At 43.1% G+C, this 19990-nt stretch overlaps 1 protein-coding gene across 1 annotated transcript in view; it reads left to right on the top strand.

The window, feature by feature from the left end:
• The window catches only part of LOC147734648 (zinc finger CCCH-type antiviral protein 1-like), a 713249-nt gene that overhangs the window by 501055 nt on the left and 192204 nt on the right, over positions 1–19990 (top strand). The window contains exon 9 of the mRNA XM_086952945.1: positions 2670–2787. Within this exon, the coding sequence (XP_086809071.1) occupies positions 2670–2787 (118 nt within the window). The remainder of the gene's footprint in view (positions 1–2669; positions 2788–19990) is intronic.

The following is a 19990-nucleotide window of genomic DNA, read 5'->3' as shown; positions in this document are numbered from 1 at the left end:
CCACCCTGAAATGCTTTAGTTTAACGCCTGATGCATGGTAATTGGCAGGACTGTTCACCCCCCCGCAGTGCGTTACTCCTGTTGATGGTGACGGAGGTAGGAACAATCACTGTAGCAAGGCGTCGTGCCTGTGGCCAGCCATTCCCACTGGTGTCTGCGGGCAGGAGAGGATGCGTCACAGCGGCACGACAAGGCAGTTTCTTAAAAGCTTCTTCTCAAAAAACTTTGGGAAGCTGGTGCATTAAAGATGACGCCTTCTCAGCAAAGTTCAGTGCTGTCAGTGGAGCCGCCATATCCAACTAGCCTCCTGCTTGACAGGTTTTCTACATTTGGAGAGAGTCCTCCACCCGGGGAGCCATGTCAGAGGCGACAGTCACCAGTATATTAGTAACCCTGTATTTACGTTAAGGAAATCTTTATCAGTTGAAATGTTTCCTTGAACTGAATGTTGTAAGTAGCATTTCTGAGCAGTAGCACACAGTGGGTATTGAATTTAATATGCTCCAAGTAATTTATCACGTACGTGCTTTGATATTTGTGACATAAAGGAATCCTCTCTTGCTTGGCTTACCCAAAAATAGTACCGCACCGGTCCAGGATGATGAGGAAAAATCTGCGTCCATCGTAAGATCTCTAAACCAAACAAAGAGCACTGAAGCAAATCAAGCCGTCCCTTGCCTGGCCCTCAGACTTTGGAACTGCGCCATTCTGACTACTAGACATAAGCCAAATCTTCTGTGATTCAGAAATAACCTCAAATGCTTACCTGGCCTGGACTAGCACTCCTCCGATTTCACCCTCCTACTCTGGATCACGCTCAAAGTTCTCAAGATGGATTTTACACAGGGCTGTCCAAAACTCACCCCCCTATGATTACATTGCAACTATATGTTCTTTATATTTACCATTGTTGTCTGCTATGTTGTACATAAAATATACTACTACGTTTCTGTGCTCCATAAAATACCTGTCAACAAATACAAATATTTAAAAGTCCAATTTGGACATATTCCAATTTCTCACTCCCAGAACATAAATACTTGTTTTGATTTGCTAAATAACCATACTAGTTTTAAAGCTACTTTCAGGGTAACATTTTAATAAAATGGCTATGACATTGGAGGTTTTTCAACTTCTTTTAAAATATTTACCACGACTCCTCTACCTAGAGATATGTTTTGTTGAAATGATAAACTGCCCTTAAAGATACTTGGAATGCCTTAATGATTGTATTTTTAATAAAAACAAATTACAATGAGAGCGATAGGGCTATTTGATAACGGGGTCCAGCGTACAGGCCCAGGAATATGTAAACAAAGAGAGGTACGCAGTTCCCCAACTGTGGTATACCCAAGGAGTGAAATAAGGGGAGCCAGGTGCACACGTAGGAAAGAAACACAAGAAAGGGGGAGGGGGAATCCTCCCTTTCGGGACTAAAACCCTCACACACCCAGCAAGCTAGGTGTCATGCTTCATCATCTGGGTTTTGCTCCTCGTCGCATTGGCGGTGCAATGTCTGACGGGCACCCAGATGGGGCTCTTTAACGGAGATCTTCTGTCCCTGCCAGTTGGTGCATGTGGGTATGAGGGCCCTAGTGGGGGGTTTGTAGATGTGAAGAAGTGGTTGTGATTAAAAAAGGTTAGGTAGTCCACTGTGTGTTTTTAATGGTGTGGCTATCTACCTTAATAAAAACAGTGGGGAGAGATGACTTCCTGGTTCTAAGATCCAGAGAAGTATACTCTACCAGGTGGTCGGGTAGTGGTTGGTCAACATGTTTCATGCATATGTTCTGAAGAATACAGCTCAAGTCATCAGGACCTAAAAGCTATAAGACTATATACATGCTGTGGAAGGAGAAAGACTACTCCACAGGGAATTCAAGGGTAGTCCTACCACTTCTCAGTGGAACCCTAAAGTGTACCGTGTATGGCTTCAACGGTCTCCTCCTGTGAACCGGGCACTTCAAAAGTAGGTGCCCTGGTGCCAGAGCACGTTGCGTCAGTCAACCTACCCTCACGAGGCACGGGGTGTAGGAGCATTTTCCACATTAGATGGTGTAAACACATTTCGATCAATTGGCTTGAGCACTGTGGTCAATATGATTGCCCAATCAGATTGCTTAAGAATTCCAGAAAGGCACTGAATCTAAGCCATTCTGAGTGCCTGCAGCATTGTGGGCAATCATATGGAACCGCATATTTCGGACCAATTTAGTTGCTCCCGTGGCATATCCCTAGGCTCTACACGTTTTCTGCATCACAAAAAGGTAGTTGAGTATTTTAGCCAATATGATTTGTTGCATTTTGAGATATCAGATTGGAACCTGCCTTCAAGTCATTCTGATTGGTCGTTCGGTAGCCTTCCCAGCTTGCCTTTGTAGCTATGCACATGGATCCTGGGCAATTATTTGGTGTCCGCGCAGGGACTTTTTTCTCAATGGTGGAATGCATGTGAAATGATGGAAAAGGACCGTTAGGCTAAATCACCCATGGCTTCTAACAACAACAGTCCACATCAAATCCACATTTGAGACCTAGGGTTTAACTTCTAAGGAAGATCTTTAGTTTGTCTATACATGAGTGTTTTATGCATTCAGGTTCGTGAAATGCGATGACTCATTACTCTAAATTTAAGGTGTACTGAATATTTTTTTCTCCCAATTCTGTAGGGCGGAAAGGAAAAAGCCACAATAGCATCAGCAGACCTGGAGAAAGTTTACCTCGCTGATAAGAACTCAGTTGTCCCATTCCAGGCTGGAGATCAGCGGTATCAGATAAACTTTAAAGGTATTGTTAAATCTATAGCTTTTCAAGACTTGTCTAATATTGCTAATTGTATGCTACTTGCAATTGATGCAAGATGCAGCAGGTACTACTCATGCTTTAGTCAAACCTTCCCCAACTTGCCACTCACATACATAACCCTGCAGTTCCAGAAAATCTCTTGAAATATACACGAAGCCTTTGCCCAAAACTGCAGACATGCAGTTGCAGTCACTGATATTGCACAGCACCCTCCCTTATTGAAAACAAACTTCAGCAGCCACTGGTAGGAAAGTTAGGCATGCAGACTTGTGTTGGTGATCCTGTGGGATAGAGCAACATTGGTCATTTATGAGTCTCTTTCATCTGTATTCTCTTCTAGAAGTTCAGCTAACTTACTTGAGGCTGTTGAGGCTACTTCAAGGTAATCGGTAGCCCTTTCGCATCCATCAAAAAATAATCTTATGTTTGTGCAGTCCTTTCATTCTATAGACCACTCATTTTTATTTCTAGTTAGAGGCCAATTTAATTGTTTTCCATGGCTCATGTAATAAAAAAAAACATCAATGAAAAAGGGAGTATGGAAAAAGGGTTAATATCCAAGCCTTTCTGTTGATCTCAAATGGGCATTTGATTGAGCAGCACTGGTCAGACACCTATAACCGTAGAGGAGAGCAGCAGTCGTTAAGTGATTTCCGCAAATGACCATGGAGCAAGAGCTGTAATCACTTGTAATCAGATGGTCATGAACCAAAGTCTATTTCTGCAGAAAATATTATTCTCCAAATGTCTGGAATTTTCAGATTTCTTTATTTTCAAGACAATTTTTCAGTGTTGGACAGACCCAGTCAACGCGTTTCATCCCAATAAAGATACACCACAAGGGCCGAAAAATATATATATATACACGAATCGACATATAATACAAACATTTAATGAAAGAATGTGTTCCTAATATTATTAATTTTTTATTTTTGTAATATAAAACTAAGTTTATATCTTCAAAAATACATATTCCAAATCCAAATTTGCCCTACGCCTCAATTCAAATACAAATTCGCTCTGTAATCGTAATATAGTGACCATCCCTACCCCCGATAGTTTGACAAAAGTGATTACAACTCAAAAAATACAGTTAATCCATTCCTCATATCCTTATCACCCCATGGTGAGTACATCAGTGCGGTATATTTCTAGAAGAGAACAAAGTTCATCACTTACAAAGCGTAATTTCATATACAATCCCATCAAGTATGTCTTATCTTCAGTTTCAGTACATTTAAATGTGCTATTAAAAGATAGAAAAACATTCCTTCATTCATAAATTCTAACTCTCAGCACCTATCTATATGTGATATCATTTCTGAACTTTCCATCATTTTTAAACTTTAGAAAACTCCCATTTGAGAAATGTTGATTTGCCACGAGTCTCACATGCAGTCATAATTCTCATCACCCAAAGTGCATACTTGCACTTATTTCTGCTCGCAATGGTGGATGAATCAAGCAGCATATAGTTCTCACTGAACAGTGGCGATTACAAAGAACACCATTATAGCTACCAGTTCATTGCATATTAGTATTCCCTGCAATCTGTTGCATCTCTCGTACATTTATTCATCCGTCCCATCATCATAGTATGGTGACTCCTCAGTGAACCTGGGTTTACAAACTTACAAACAATAACAGCCTTTGGCTTTCTTTTCCCTTTTATTGTGACGGAAAAGTAGTTTAACACAACATTTTCTTGCAATGCAGCACACACTGGTAACCATGAAGATGCCAACAACTTTGATCTAACTTGTTCAACTTTTCATGTTTCTGCTGGAGCTTCGCCCCATCAAACGTGTCTCACAAAGTTAGTTAGCCAATTGCCTACAAGATATTGCTTATAAATATATAGGACCTGATTACGAGTTTCAGTGGTCATGGAGTGGGTGTAAAAAACAGTGGGCCCGATTCACAGAATGAACGTAAGACTCAATCCTAAACTTTCTACTATTTTGGTATTCACAGAATGCACTTACTACTTTTGGCATTCACAGAATGAACTTACTACTTTTGGTATTCACAGAAGTTAGGATTTTGTCTTAAGTTTGTCTTAAGAAAAACTTAAGACAGACTTAAGACAGACTTAAGACAAAATCCTAACTTCTGTGAATACCAAAAGTAGTAAGTTCAGGATTGAGTCTTAAGTTCATTCTGTGAATCGGGCCCAGTGCCTTTGGTATTAAAGAAACACAAACTCACTATTCAGTGGAAACTCTGACCGAACCATATATACCATCATCGTCAAGGCACATAGACGTGGAATAGTAAATCTATACTTGCCGTTATTGTGGTAGTCAATATTCTGGGCACGGTATTATAGCAGGATTATATTTTGTTACTCGATATTACGACATGCAAGCAGCCATAATGTTGGGCATTCTGAGTCTTTGAATGAACCTTTGGAAAGTCAGGGCATGTGAAAATAAATACCCACTCTGCCCTTCCACAAAGCCTGAGCGGGGTGACCAATGTCCCTTTCCACCCACGGACAAGGCGTGTGGCTGCCATATTCTTCTCCCCCTCTTACATGGGGACATAATGGGTCATTACTTCCTCAGGAATTCTGGATTTCAAAACATCTGCAATTTCAATGTACAGCTGTGTCTTTTCTTGCTGTTAATCTGACTGGGTCGTTTACAGATTAAGGAATTTAAAGACATGTTCACTGTTGTCCCCGTTAGATTTTCCCTAAAGTACATTTTAATCAAACTAAACAAGAGCAGTACTGTATGTAGGTAGTCCAATCACACTGCACTGCACCTTCATGTTTTTCAGTTATTTAATTGTCACTTCAGTTTGGCCCAACTATGTTTAATTACATTTCTAATTATGAAGAGCATTGTCTCCCCAGCTGCGTCGTGCATCATTATTGTCACTGAAAGGTGTCTCCAGATGTGCAAAGTTATTGTAGCAGGGATTCCGTTCTCTTACAGAACTGTGGATAGAGATCAGGAACCTCAGTGAATTAGGGTGACCCAAAACTCACCTCAGTATCCAAAATCCCTTTACCGAGCTAGCTACAGTGTCTCATTGGTCATAACAAACTACCAATGACTTAGACAAACCAGAACATGAACTTAGGTTACCTCAGGTATCGTGGAACACATGAACACTCTTTCGCTCTCTCATCATTTCAAACCAGAACGTGGAGTAAAAGAGGACATGTGCAATTTTGAAATATTTATTATTCAATGCAAAGTTCTCAAACGCAGTATCTTATATAATACAAGAAGACATATTATAAAAACCAGTGTTATCAGCATAGTCACTAATCCATAATAAGCAAACGGTGATAGCATATTATAATGCAAAAATCAATAGAAATCTGTATCACCTATATTTCGCGCACCCTATTTAGCATACTATATTATATCTAAGAAGGTCTCATTTGGGGTTTTAGCAGGGCGGGCCCATACCTCTAAATGTCAGTAGGAGAAGATCACATCATCAGCTACCAGCTCTCTACATGCGAAGCACCATCAAGTGTGTTTTTGCATTCTCAGTAACTCTATCTTAAACCCGCTTAGAGCCCAATGTTGGCAGCAACTATATTTGTGTTATGTCTAGTGGTACGAGGATCAGAGCTCCCAGCAACCTTGTGTTAGGTTATTCTTAGAGGGTTCAGCACTCACTGTTCAGACAGTGTACCAAGCACGACTGATATCAGAGCAATAACATATTATTCTCAAATAAATCACATCTTTCGTCTAGGTTGAAAGCTACAATAACAATTATGTGTCATGTGCAAACTGAAGCCAAAGGAAAATATGTTGTTTAAACATTTAATAAACTCATGCTAACTTAACACAGCATATAGAAAAGCAGCATCTATATGACACCCCCCCAATGATCCGAGGACGGTCAAAAAAAACATAAGCCAGTACTAAAATAAAGGCATAACATGAAAGCAGAGTTCAACAATATTGAGCCAAGCTAAAAAATGTATATAAAATGTATATAAAAATATGTATGAATGCCTATAGTGGCCAAACAAAATGTAATAAAAAGTCTTGAACTTGAGGCCAAATATAAAATCATAGGCCTAGATCATATAAAGTTGAAAGTTCTTAAGAAAAAGGCACCATTCAGAATTACTAAAAAGTCATGTGCCATTATAATGAAAGTCTCCAAAGCAACTCATGGGTGGATAGAATATGCAAAATAGGTAGCAACAGCTTCCAACATGAAATCACTGTCATCATCCGAAAACAGTTCAGCCATCCAATTAAGCAATGGGAAAGAACATGCGTGCTCCTCCAGCACCGGACCCTCTAGCAACATCAGAGGACAACTCGGTGGGTTCTCAAGAACGCTATGTGCCAGAAACTCATGCGCCGCTGCGGGTATGTCCCACTGACCCATTAATCCATGCATCGCTGCCAAGGCCATAATCCTTTCGCCAGAACAAACCAACTCGTGAGCAACTACGGGGCCCATCAGGTGATTAAAATCGACGTCAGGAGATAACGGCAAGCAGAGACACAAATCAATGGCCCAGTCGAAATCGCAGCTCAGGAAATGAAACACAGGCTGGACACATGTGAAATAGGAAAAACGAAACGATAATCCAAACGCTGTGCTTAAAGTCGCAAGCGGCAGGGTGCCATAGTAATCAAGCATCCGGTTACGAAACAGTGTCAGAAGGAGCTGAGCGGCTTCTTGCGCAGGATGGGCATCCATGTTTCAGGAAGCAGAATAATATCAAAATGCCTGCAGCTAAAGCCAGCAAAACGGAATCCGCCAAACAAACTCGAAAATATAGAATGGAAGAAAGCGGGGATGACACCAAAAATCTTTTCAAATGTAGTCACGAGACCACTGCTAACCAATTTACAAAAATGAGCTAAGCCAGACGTGGAGGAGGCATTAAAGATTTGATGAACTAATTCACAGAAATGAAACGGTAAGTCAGTATTTAAAAGTGCCTGCACCTCTGTTCGTGTGTTAGCTATGTGAAGGACATAAGTTTCACGGGCCGAGCTCAGGGTCACTTCCTTTTGAGACAAAAGAGCTATTATTCTGCTCATGCCATTGAACTCCGCTTTCAAGGTTGGGATGCGCGGCCAGATGGAAACATCTGAATTCCCATGTGTGGGAGGATATAGCACATTTTTGCAACACACCACACGTTCTGATACAGTAACCACATAAGCGATACCGACCATTAACCCACAACACTCTTCGTTATTCAGAAGTAAATAACTACCATTTGTCAATAATGTAAATGTGGGAACTATTGCTGGAACTGGCGTGCCTTTCAAAACACAGGCTAAATTAGGCCGGACCTGATTACAAGAACCATGCAACTGGATGTGCCTGCAAATCAGTGAGCGGTCAGGCGACTGTGTGCATTCTTCACCATTTAGATTCACTTCCTTTCCATCTTTCAGACATCTGTACGTGTATGGTAAAGACCATGCCTCATGGAGGAAAGCACTGCCTAGTGGTTCATATGCCCTATGGCAATATACCGCATACTATTAGTAAATTTGTACAAAGCAAATGGTAACGTAATAACTCCATGGATTAGCCATGTTGCAGCAGCTGCCTCAGCTACAGAAAAGGGCAAAGATTCTAACTTTTCAATATGTAACATAGAAAATGATGCATCTCGCATGGAAAGCATGCGCTGCTTGTCAGTCAAATTAAATGGGGCAAATAGGGAGGACACTTTCATGTAGCTCCAGGGCACGCGGCCTGCCTTAAGAGTCTGTAGCGTCCATGCAAACTGCATTACAGAACGCAATTGATTTTGACCATGGTACAATACAGACACCTCATCATTCACAATGTCAACTACAGAAGAAACAATATTATTCAACGTGTAAATTCAGGAAGAAAGCATGTTAATACTGTTATCGACAAATGCAAGCACTTTTTCCAAATTTGCTTGGTCAATCGCCCTTAGGCGTTTAGCAGACTCAATTTGTGAAAATGTCCAAATTTCATTGTAAACCGCATAAATCCACCGTTTGGACCTACCATTAGCCGGGCCTTTTATAAAATCATTTAAATCCACATTATCATTTAACTGAGACAGATGTAGTTTAACTGCAGCTAACGTGGAATGTTGTAACCAATTCTGACACAGTTTCCCCACAGAGTAAGTTGTGACAGTATAATCAGTTTCAAAACGGGGATCAGGTCTGACTTGTGTGAACCCTTCAGCCAAACCCAGAAAACGACGTTGGCAAGAATCAGCACTTCTATGCCACATCAGCCAACCCTTCGGATCCAAACTGGATACATTAAAGGATGAATTATGCAATAGAGTTTGTAACTCACGAATGGACAATTCAGTATAATTACCCCAACCTGAATATTCTTCCAATTCAGGGATAATTGGTGTATTTAATTTTTTAGAAGTAGCCAATCCAAAGCATGTTGTTTGGGAAATAGTCGAATTTAGAAACAACATGTGATTCGGGATGAGACATGCACGGTGCAAAGCCTCAGTGCCTTGTACCTGCCAATCTTTGGTACCCCAAACCGATTTAAGGTCAATTGTTTCCTTCCATAACTCGTAGCCATCCTCAGCTAACTTGTCTAGAAAGGACTTCGAATACAGCAATTTTGTATCGGTAAGTCTAACTTTGGACATGGACTTTTGTGTCATTTTGAAATAAAATGACTCAGGATTTGATTGATTAAAGTCTGTAAAATAAGTGTATTTTTTCAGAAATGTACTGGAGCTGCCTCCCAATGGAGCAGGGCAATGTTCCCACTGTGTGTGATTTACAGCAACCCTCCTGGAATTTGTTTTATGTAGAAAATGATTACCATAATGTTGAAAGCAAAACAAATCACCATAATTCACAGAATCTAAGTATAAATCCTCAGCATCAAATGCAGCATAGTATTTCAAATCAGAGAATAATGCTTCAACGGCCTGAATATCCCAATCATCAGAACGTATATTTTGTTTTACCACATCCCCCATGTTTACTCTAAGCACATTCGGAACATTAATCACTTCAGTGGGTCCATGTATTTGAAACCTAACCGCATCCCACACAATCCCATCAAGGACAGGCCAAGCAGTGATGTTAACTGTATTCAAGTCTATTTTCAGTCTGTGTGCTGAATGTGAAGAGGAAAGAGGAGCCAATGTTCCATTAAGGTACCGAATTCCTGTTCTTTCTTTGACATAGGGGCCATCGATCAGGCGGAAAAAATAAAACACAAAACCAATTGACATAAAAAGATAAAATGAATATAAAATCATCCAAATGTATGTCCAAGGGGGAATTAAAAAGTGTTTTTTAAATAAAGTTGCATATTTTGCAATAGTTGAGGGTTTCTTTGAATGTTCCGAAACAGAGTCAAAAGAGAATCTGGACTGGTCGGCCAAACGAGTCTGCAAATCTGGCCTTGATAAATCAGTTCGATAGGTGTAATTCAGCTCATCAATGTTAGTAACAGGAATAGTATTTAATAAAGGACTGGATATAGCAGGCATCTCGAGGGACACCTCCGGTTCAGCACCAGAAGTAATAGCCAGCACAGAGTGCCTCACCATGGAAGGACAGGATACAGCCGGAGTCATGCTATGAAGAATCGGCCACCCTGTGTGTCTTGACATTGTCAATAGCGATAAATCTGTTTTCCTTACGACCTGGAAGTGGTGGTAATATGACTGTTCTCGTGCCCTTCACTCCAAGAACTCGAACCGGTGCACGATATGATGGACCAAACTCTTTCTTGTTATCGATCTTCTCTCGAACCAGTTCTCCAACTTGGGATAGCCAGCCAACTACCGGGATCTGCAACACATCATCCGATGTGGAGGGCAAATGTTCCTTAGCTAGACTGTCTCTGGTCTTTTGTAGATCCTGTAAAACATTGCAATGTTCATCTACGTCAAAGGCCGCGGCCTGGGCCTTGCAGTCTAGACCGTCGAGGTCAGGGACATACATCTTGATACCAAAGAGCATTTCGTATGGGGTCCGCCCACCCAGAGACCTTCTAGGGAGATTATTAAGCGCACGCTGCACGCCATTGAGATGGGCCAACCAGTTTCTGCCAGTGCCTATAACTCGAGCTGTCAAAGATTGCTTTAAGTCACGGTTCATTCGTTCCACTACACTGTTACCCTCAGGTCTGTACTGAGACGAAAACTTGACTTGGACCCCCAACGAAACCATAGCATCCTTATACGCCTTAGAGGCAAAAGCCGGACCCTGATCCGAATGGAAGGTACCACAGGCAAAAATCCCTACAAAGACTCGCAAATCCTTAATGACAGTCCGTGAATCAGCGCTCGGATGGGGCCAGACCCACACAAAGCGTGTGCATGAATCAACTGCTACTAAAATGTACTTATACGCAGTATCAGAAGAAAAAGGACCGCAGTGATCTAAATAAACGCACCCCAGTGGTTTATTAGAAATGTACAACTGTGTCTGAGGCGGACGCGCAGCAGTTGAAGGCTTAATCTGCTGGCAAATGTCACATTGAAGGACATATTCGCGCGTCTGTTTGTACAGTCCCCGCCACCAGAACCTCTGTTGTAGCTGAGTTACAGTGGCTGAGACGCCCGCATGCGCAGACGCCACACCTTCATGAGCCGCTGTAATCAAAGTAGCTCTGCGATCCGAGTTGGGAATTAAACGTTCGCCAACATCAGGAATTTTCACATAAGGAACCTTATCGGGACTTAAGTGGTATGTGTACTTCGAAGGGAACCCCGCAGGATATTTACCTCCCTTCTCAGTGGCAGCAACAGCTGCCAAGATGTCATCATCTATCTTACTTTTGGACCTCGTGACTGCTGCAACTAAGTATTTTGATACTGCTGACTTCGCCGCTTCATCAGCAAGCGAATTACCGACCGCGTGGACTCCCACGCGCTGATGGCCAAGAGTATGAATCACAAACACGAGTGGCAACTTTTCTTTAAGTTCCGCCACTCGGACCCAGATCATTTTATGTTTTATTGTGCTACCTTTGGAATCACGAAATTCATTCTGAATCCAAAAGAACAAGTTTTCATTGTAAGACTGGACACAGTAGTAAGAGTCACTTACGATCAAAGCCATCACACTAGGATCTGCGTACTCCAATGCAAGCATCAGAGCACGAAGCTCTGCTAATTGTGCGGTGCAGTCCCCAAGCGCCTGCGTGTGCACGACACTGGACTTGAACTCATCGTTCACCATGGCACCGACCACAATGGCGCACGCGGAAACGTAGGCATGTTTAGAGCCATGCGCAACCGGCGCCGAACCATCAGTGTAAATGATGCAATGGAAATCCTCCAACGGCCGCATTGCTAAAGGAGCAGGATGAACAAATTCATACTGTAAATAACCCTGCGACCGTAAAGTGGCGTCAAAAATAAACGTGACATCCTGGGATGTCAAGGATTCAGCCCATTGAATCCACCTAGGGTGCAAAGCTTTGGAATTTGGTACACTGGCTTTCGTAACTGCCTCCAAGGCAGGACACGGGGTAACAACCAACATGCGTTTTCCCTGTGACAGGGCACGTTCCTTGAGAATTGCCATCTGCACAGCCGTCAAAACTTTCTCCACAGTGGAAAAGCGCATTTCAGCCGAAGTGTACAAGTGTGACTTGTAAGCCATAGGTACTGTATCTCCTTCATTAAAAGTTAGGTACGTGAAACCTACCGTCCCAGGGACAATTCTTATCACCAGGTTGGTCTGGTTATCACGAGTCTGTAAATATTCAGAAGCAAGCAAATCAGCTTGCAAAGACTGCAGAATAGCTGAATGCTCTGGCAGCCAGCATGATTTGGAAAAAGATGGTTGTATCAAAGCATACAACGGCTTGATACGCTGGGCATATTCCGGAATGTACGTCCTTCCGAAATTCAAAAAGCCCAGTAAAGATTGTAATTTTTTCAGTGTTGTCGGAGAGCGCAACTGTGCGCATTTCTCCAGGAAGTGAGGAGCCAAGCCCTTTCCTTCATTGTTGAGTTCATAGCCTAGAAACAACACTGTGTACTCTGCAATGTGCGATTTTGCAAAGTTAAACTTGTAACCCATGTCTGCAAAGTTACAAATAATACTGTTCACTCGACACAGATGCTCCCAAAGTTCATCGTCTGTGAGATAGATGTCATCCACATAAGAACAAGCATCTGGGTCGACTCTCTCCAACAGAGAGACAATGCGGGCGGAAAATACTCCAGGACTATTCTTATAGCCCATTGGGAGACCCCGAAACATTTTTTGGACACCGCCGCATGTGAATGAAGTCCATTGGGAACTTAGACTGTCCAATGAATGGGCATGAAAACCATTGGAAATGTCAAGCGTGGTTTTGAACCGCTTACGCACAAGACTATTTACAAGGGCAGAGCCGTGAGTATTCTGTACTGCACAGTTACGGCAATGCGAGTTTAAATGCCGGTAATCCAAAACCAAACGATAAGAGCCGTCCGGCTTGTTCACAGTAAAAAGGGGGTTTTCATCGGTGACACACATGTTTCAATTACACCCTGATATTCCAATTGTTCAAGGATCGCTGCGACCGAAGCTTTGGCTTCACGTCGTATGGGATATTGAGGTTGAGGCTGCGGCTGAGACCATAAAGGAATCTCGTGGCTTGGAGACAATTTATCCCAGCCACATTGATTGCGGTACACAGCCGGTGCAAGCGCCAGAGCCCACTCTTCTACAAAGTGCAGCGCTTCCACTCTCTAACCAGTGTTCGCGAAACTGGGGAAGATGACCTCCTCCCCTCTCGGAGCTGCGAGCACAAAAGGTGGGGGCCCGTCAGCCTCCGAAAGCCAAAATGTCATACGTAGACGAAAGATTTTCCCAAAATACCCCTTTTAAGGTACGCTGTATGTCACCTTCAATTAACAGGACAATTTCAAAAAGTCTATCAGGGGGAGCAACTCTTGTATCAGCTGTTTCAATCACAACATAAGTGTCAGTCGCTGTCACCTTCAGTAGTGGACGGAGGGCCTCTCTCACTATGGTAATCTCCGCCGCGCTGTCCAGCAAGGTCAGAGCCCATGTCAGATTCCGAAGCCGCGTTCTCACAATCTGGGGCATATCGATGCGCCGTTAAGGCTGCGACTTTTTTCTTGGCAAACTGCGGTCTCTGAGGCGTAGAGCCCTCCTGCTTGTCTGCACCGTTGCGCGAGCGGAGCTGACCACGTCCTTGCTGGCCACCCCGGCCCCTGCCGCCCCCTCCACCACCGGTTGACGGAGCCGATGAGTTCTGAAAGGAACGAGGAGAGCGTTGGTCAGAAGCCTGAAACCGATCAGGAGATTTAATCATCGCGCGGTCGCGCAAATCATAAACACGTTCCGACTGCGCAGGCAAGGGAGACTGCTTACCCTGTTTCTGTTTCTTAGGCCAATTTTGTTTTTTATTGGTATTGGGTTGAACCGCCGCTGCCGAAGTCTGTCCCTGGGGCTGCTTCTTCTCTTTATCAGAAAAAGGCTTAAGACCCTTGGCATTGCGGCCAACCGTTTTATAAACCGCCACAATTATCCTCGCTAACTGTCGGGGTTTCTCGGGATCGGGAATCGCCTTTAACGCGTTAGCCACCTGAAAGTTCACTGCATCTCCCTTGACATTTGCAAGGATCAGATCGCAAACCACATCAAAGGTGCCACACAGCCGCATACCCAATTCAACCGCAGACTCCGGTCCGTGGTCATCCTGAACATGTTTAAGGAGCGTAGACAGATTGGACATAGACGGGGTGCCATAGCACCTCGAATAGACCGCTGCAAAAGTCTTACCCCAGGACTCACAGTCACAAAGCTCAGGGGCTTAATCCTTCGGCAAGCTAAGCGTTAGAATCCGGTGTTTCTCACCAGGAGTCGTATTTGGAAATACCGCTTCTAGTTGGTCAAATTTCTCGGCAAGCCAGAAAGGAAAATCATCCTTATCTTGGGGCTTCTTGCCCATTATGGAATTCACCATGACAGGACTGATTTTCAAACCAGCCTGCCCTGCCGGAAGGTCTGCACCTCTAGGGGCTGCTCCTTGAACATTACGACTCGTGTAATGCACAAGGGCTCTAATCACGGCAATAGCAACCACATGAAGTCGCCTAAGTTCACCTAAGTTACAATTGCCGTGATTAGGGTGAGGAGTAAATCCAGCCAAAGCGGGCCAATTTGCGCCCGGAATGGACAAAGGACCTAATCTCGGAGCGGTAAAAGAGTGGGGTAGGGCGCCACCAAACCAAACTCCATGCTGCCAAACATCAATAGGTACTTCCTGTGCTCTGTACGGAGCATATTCAGCAGGTACAGGTGACGCAGTGTACGAGTGGAACACACCAGAATTTGCGTCCACCGCCGGAAATGTCACCCACGAATAAAACAGTTCGTAAGGGTAAGCATGTTCCGCACTCACCACCAGAACCACAGCCAAGCCTTCCGCAGGAACATCATAAGCCCACAAATGATCACGCACCGCAATGCGACTATGCAGCGGGATGTCCACGGCTTGTGCCATGACTGCACAGGAAATTGAAAAAACAAAGCTTACTTTGTAGCACAACTGGGTAGTAATTCAAGGAAACCGTTTTAGATAGATTCAAGCTTGAAAAGACCTATTTCAAAAATAGGTAGGTTTTTCCGACACCACCGTTTTCCGGAAACGGGAATGAAGGGGTTAAGGTTTGAACGATATACTACTTGAGTCTCATGATATAAGACCGTCAACGTATGGGCGCCATGTAGCAGGGATTCCGTTCTCTTACAGAACTGTGCATAGAGATCAGGAACCTCAGTGAATTAGGGTGACCCAAAACTCACCTCAGTATCCAAAATCCCCTTACCGAGCTAGCTACAGTGTCTCATTGGTCATAACAAACTACCAATGACTTAGACAAACCAGAACATTAACTTAGGTTACCTCAGGTATTGTGGAACACATGAACACTCTTTCGCTCTCTCATCATTTCAAACCAGAACGTGGAGTAAATGAGGACACGTGCAATTTTGAAATATTTATTATTCAATGCAAAGTTCTCAAACGCAGTATCTTATATAATACGAGAAGACATATTATAAAAACCAGTGTTATCAGCATAGTCACTAATCCATAATAAGCAAACGGTGATAGCATATTATAATGCAAAAATCAATAGAAATCTGTATCACCTATATTTCCCGCACCCTATTTAGCATACTATATTATATCTAAGAAGGTCTCATTTGGGGTTTTAGCAGGGCGGGCCCATACCTCTAAATGTCAGTAGGAGAAGATCACATCATCAGCTACCAGCTCTCTGCATGCGAAGCACCATCAAGTGTGTTTTTGCATTCTCAGTAACTCTATCTTAAACCCGCTTAGAGCCCAATGTTGGCAGCAACTATATTTGTGTTATGTCTAGTGGTACGAGGATCAGAGCTCCCAGCAACCTTGTGTTAGGTTATTCTTAGAGGGTTCAGCACTCACTGTTCAGACAGTGTACCAAGCACGACTGATATCAGAGCAATAACATATTATTCTCAAATAAATCACATCTTTCGTCTAGGTTGAAAGCTACAATAACAATTATGTGTTGTGTGCAAACTGAAGCCAAAGGAAAATATGTTGTTTAAACATTTAATAAACTCATGCTAACTTAACACAGTATATAGAAAAGCAGCATCTATATGACATTATGAGACATCTGCTTTAATCCTAAATCACTACAAAAGGAATCAGAGAGAAATGCAATTTATAAAGAGGATTTTACTGAAATTTGTGCACCAGTCCCTGACCCATTTGTAACCTGAAACATGATTAAATAGCTGATATTTCTCTTTTGAGAAGGTGACTAGTTGCACTGCGGCACTACAGAGATGACAAGATTTAAGTTTACTTCCGTGCATAGAGATAGTTTAGGGATAGCTAAAGTTTGCATTCGGAACCTCTGTGCTTTTGCTTGCTTCCCTTTCGAGGCTGCTTGCGACCCAGTTCCATTAACTCTGCAACACCGGACTAACTGGGATGACAGGAGATTTCTTGTCTGCTTTTCAGCTGTGAGAGCAGCAAAAAGTCCAAATCCCAGGCCAGCTGGCCCCCTTTTTTCTGTTTTAGTTTGACACAAAAAGAGCAAAACACATTTATTTCACTTATTAAGAGGAGAGGATGTGGCCTAACCGCTAGGGCAGTCGACCTAAATTCTGGAGAACCGGGTTCGAGCCTCGGCAAGGAAGCACAACAACCTGTGATTCTGGGAAAATTTAGGGGCAGATTTACAATTACTGGCGCATCCCTGCAAATTGGCAGGGATGCCCGAGTAATTGTGCGCCGCAGCTCCGCCACCCATGATCCGCCGCATTTACAATGCGGCGCACCATGCGGCTAAAACGGCACAGATGTGTGACTCATCTGTGCCGTAAAAGCGGCGCATTGCTGGAGTTGCATCGCAAGCGCGATGCAGCTCCAGCAATGCTCTGGGAGGCCTATTCTTTCAATGCTGCCTCAAGCCTTAAGCATGCTTCAAGTAGGCGCAGGGTTTTGACGCAGCATTGGCCTAAAAGTGACTGAGTGAAATCTTGTAGATTTCACTCAGCCAGTTTTAGGAGGCATTCTTGCGGAGGAACGCCTCCTTATGGCGCAGGGCTTTACAACGTGACGCATCTCCCAGATGCATCACGTTGTTAATACCCCGCACCATGGGGCATCTTTTGCGCCGCTGCTGTGTCACAAAAGTGACGCAACGCGGCGCAAAAGAGGCGCAAGGGGCTTGTAAATCTGTCCCTATATCTCCCAGTGTCTAACAAAAATGAATGTGTCCTCATGTAATGCAATTGGTGCTGGTGTAAAGCGCTCTCATACCCTATGCTTTCGGGTCAAGTTTGCGCTGTATAAAACTCAGTAAAAAAAGAAAAATTATGATTTTTTCCAGGCTTAGATATAAAAATACTGGCCAGACCGGTAAAATACCAGTCAGGTGATAACCCTAGTCAGGGGTCTACTTTGCAGCTATGCACAGGTTTACTTGCCCACTGCCCCCTCTTAGACTGCCCACTAGCGCATCCTGACCACCGAAAGCCTTTTTGTACAGCCCTCCTGCCTATGACTGTGAATGATGCATTGATGCCTACCAGACCTTAAGGTGTAGTAAGCTTAGAATGTGGAGGTAACAAGCTGAGTTCAGTGAGGTGGGAAGGGTACAAATGTGAATGTCAGAGCTGGGAGAGTACAAGGTGAGAACTGAGTGTGGCAGAGAAAGGAAATAAGAGGAGAGGCGGTAAAATGATGCAAATAGAAAGAGTTGGAAAGATAATATAAAGAGATAGAAAAGGCAAAGAAAAGATGTTGAGCGACAGATATTAGGAGAAATAGTTAAGAGTAGAGAAGAAGGCACATAGTGTAGAGACAGAGAGAAAATAGTAAAGTGGTTGAGTGCATGTGACCAAGGTGGTAGTGTGGAGGCCGACTGCTAAACAGAGAGCCAGAGAGATAGAAGATGAGCTGGCAATACAGGTAGAGAGAGAGAGATAGGAGAGAAAAGGAGGGTGAGATGGAGAGGAAGGGAAACAAAGTTGGAGCGATAGACAGAAAACAAGAGTGAGGCAGGATTGAGAGGGGGGAGAAAGACAGCTGGGCATAGCTAGAGAAGCTGCTCCCTGCCCTGTAGGCACTGCTGACCTCCTGCAGGAACACCCCTTCTCTGTTTACGCTCTTCTTTGTCTTTCTGCTGCTGAGTGATTTCATGAAGCTCAGGAAGATGTGCCTCCTGTCCAAGGGACCCTCATACTGACCATTCCTCTGCAACATGTACCAGTGGGAGCTTCGTAGCATCACTTCCTTCTTTGATTAAGTAATATAAACAATGAGCATTAATTATACTGCATTTACATAGCACTCACTGTCGGAAGTGTGCAGCTGACAAGCACTCTTATTTAATCTTCAACTTGGTGAAGGTCGTGTTAACCACTGGTAGGTCTTTTCTAAACTACCATATACCATGTCCCAAGAAGTGATCATTGCTAGTTGGGTTGAGTGTTTCTCTCTTTTTTGTCTGGATTCAAACAAGGATCTAGCCTGTACATGAGCAACAAGAGAAAGCATTTGAATACATTGTCTTTGTTTCTTTTCGAGGCATTGCTGACCTCGGGGGTGTGATGGATGACTGATCGTTTCCCTATTTACTGGTCATAGAGGCCCTGTGCAGCCTCCAGCGTTGCAGATGATAAACCATTCAAAACTAGCATTAGATTTCAAAATGATATTAATAATGTTGCATCCACTTCCTTAAAGTCACTTTTTTGTAGCTCCTTCAGGGCCCAGCATCACCTGTGTCATCATATCTAAAGGCTATGTGATGTCACACGGGGTCAAAGGGCATATGATGTCACATCGGCTACCCCAGGCATTTTGGTGAATTGACATCCATGATAGAGGATATACCGTAAAAACTAAATAAATTGCCTTAGCTGTTGAAATATTTAAAATAGTTCAAAATGTACCTCTTATCAGTTTTCATAGGAACACAATTTGCATCTTCAGTTCATCACTTAGGTCTCAATTATGAGTTTTTATGATTTATGGGCGACAGTTACACATGGTGCGACAAGGTCTGCAATACAAGTAAACATATTTTTTTGTGATGTGCTTCTTTAAATTGCAGGATCTCTGCTACCATTTTTCAATCCTCCATATCAACAATAATATTATCAGAACATGAGCAAGGCCCAACAGCTTTTGGACAGCACACAAACTACAACGGAGATCACAGAGAGGCAATACTCGAAGACATACGGGAGGATTCAGATTGTGCTGCTGGAACATTGTGGTACTGTAGACTGCTTAATACTAGTGCTGCATGAAGTAATTCAGGAATCACTCCGCTGCCTGAATCCAAAATATACACACATGAGGAAAGGCTGGAGAAGGCACCAATACTGCTTCAAAAGGCAGCATGCTAGACAATGTAATTGCATGAAATGGGACAACAGGGACATTGTGCTTCAAAACCAAAAGCACAGTGTATTATTGCCATTATTAGACCTGCACGCAGGCAAGGAAATTCAACACAAAAGCGTTACAGAATTTCACTCAAGTAGTAGAACAAGCTTTTGCAAAGCCTATTGGTCAAGCCTTAACAAGCATACAGTGGTTATTTCCCCTTTTTTCATGCATGTTGAGTAGAAATTAAGATTCTTTATGGCAGACCTCAACAATCATTTGCAATGCAATAGGTCTCGCATTTATGCAAGTTTGAGCTATTGACTTTGCAAAT

The sequence above is a fragment of the Lissotriton vulgaris genome, chromosome 1_2 (genome assembly GCF_964263255.1).
Source record: "Lissotriton vulgaris chromosome 1_2, aLisVul1.2, whole genome shotgun sequence".
Taxonomy (NCBI): Eukaryota; Metazoa; Chordata; class Amphibia; order Caudata; family Salamandridae; genus Lissotriton; species Lissotriton vulgaris.
This window is presented reverse-complemented; position numbering and strand designations above follow the sequence as displayed.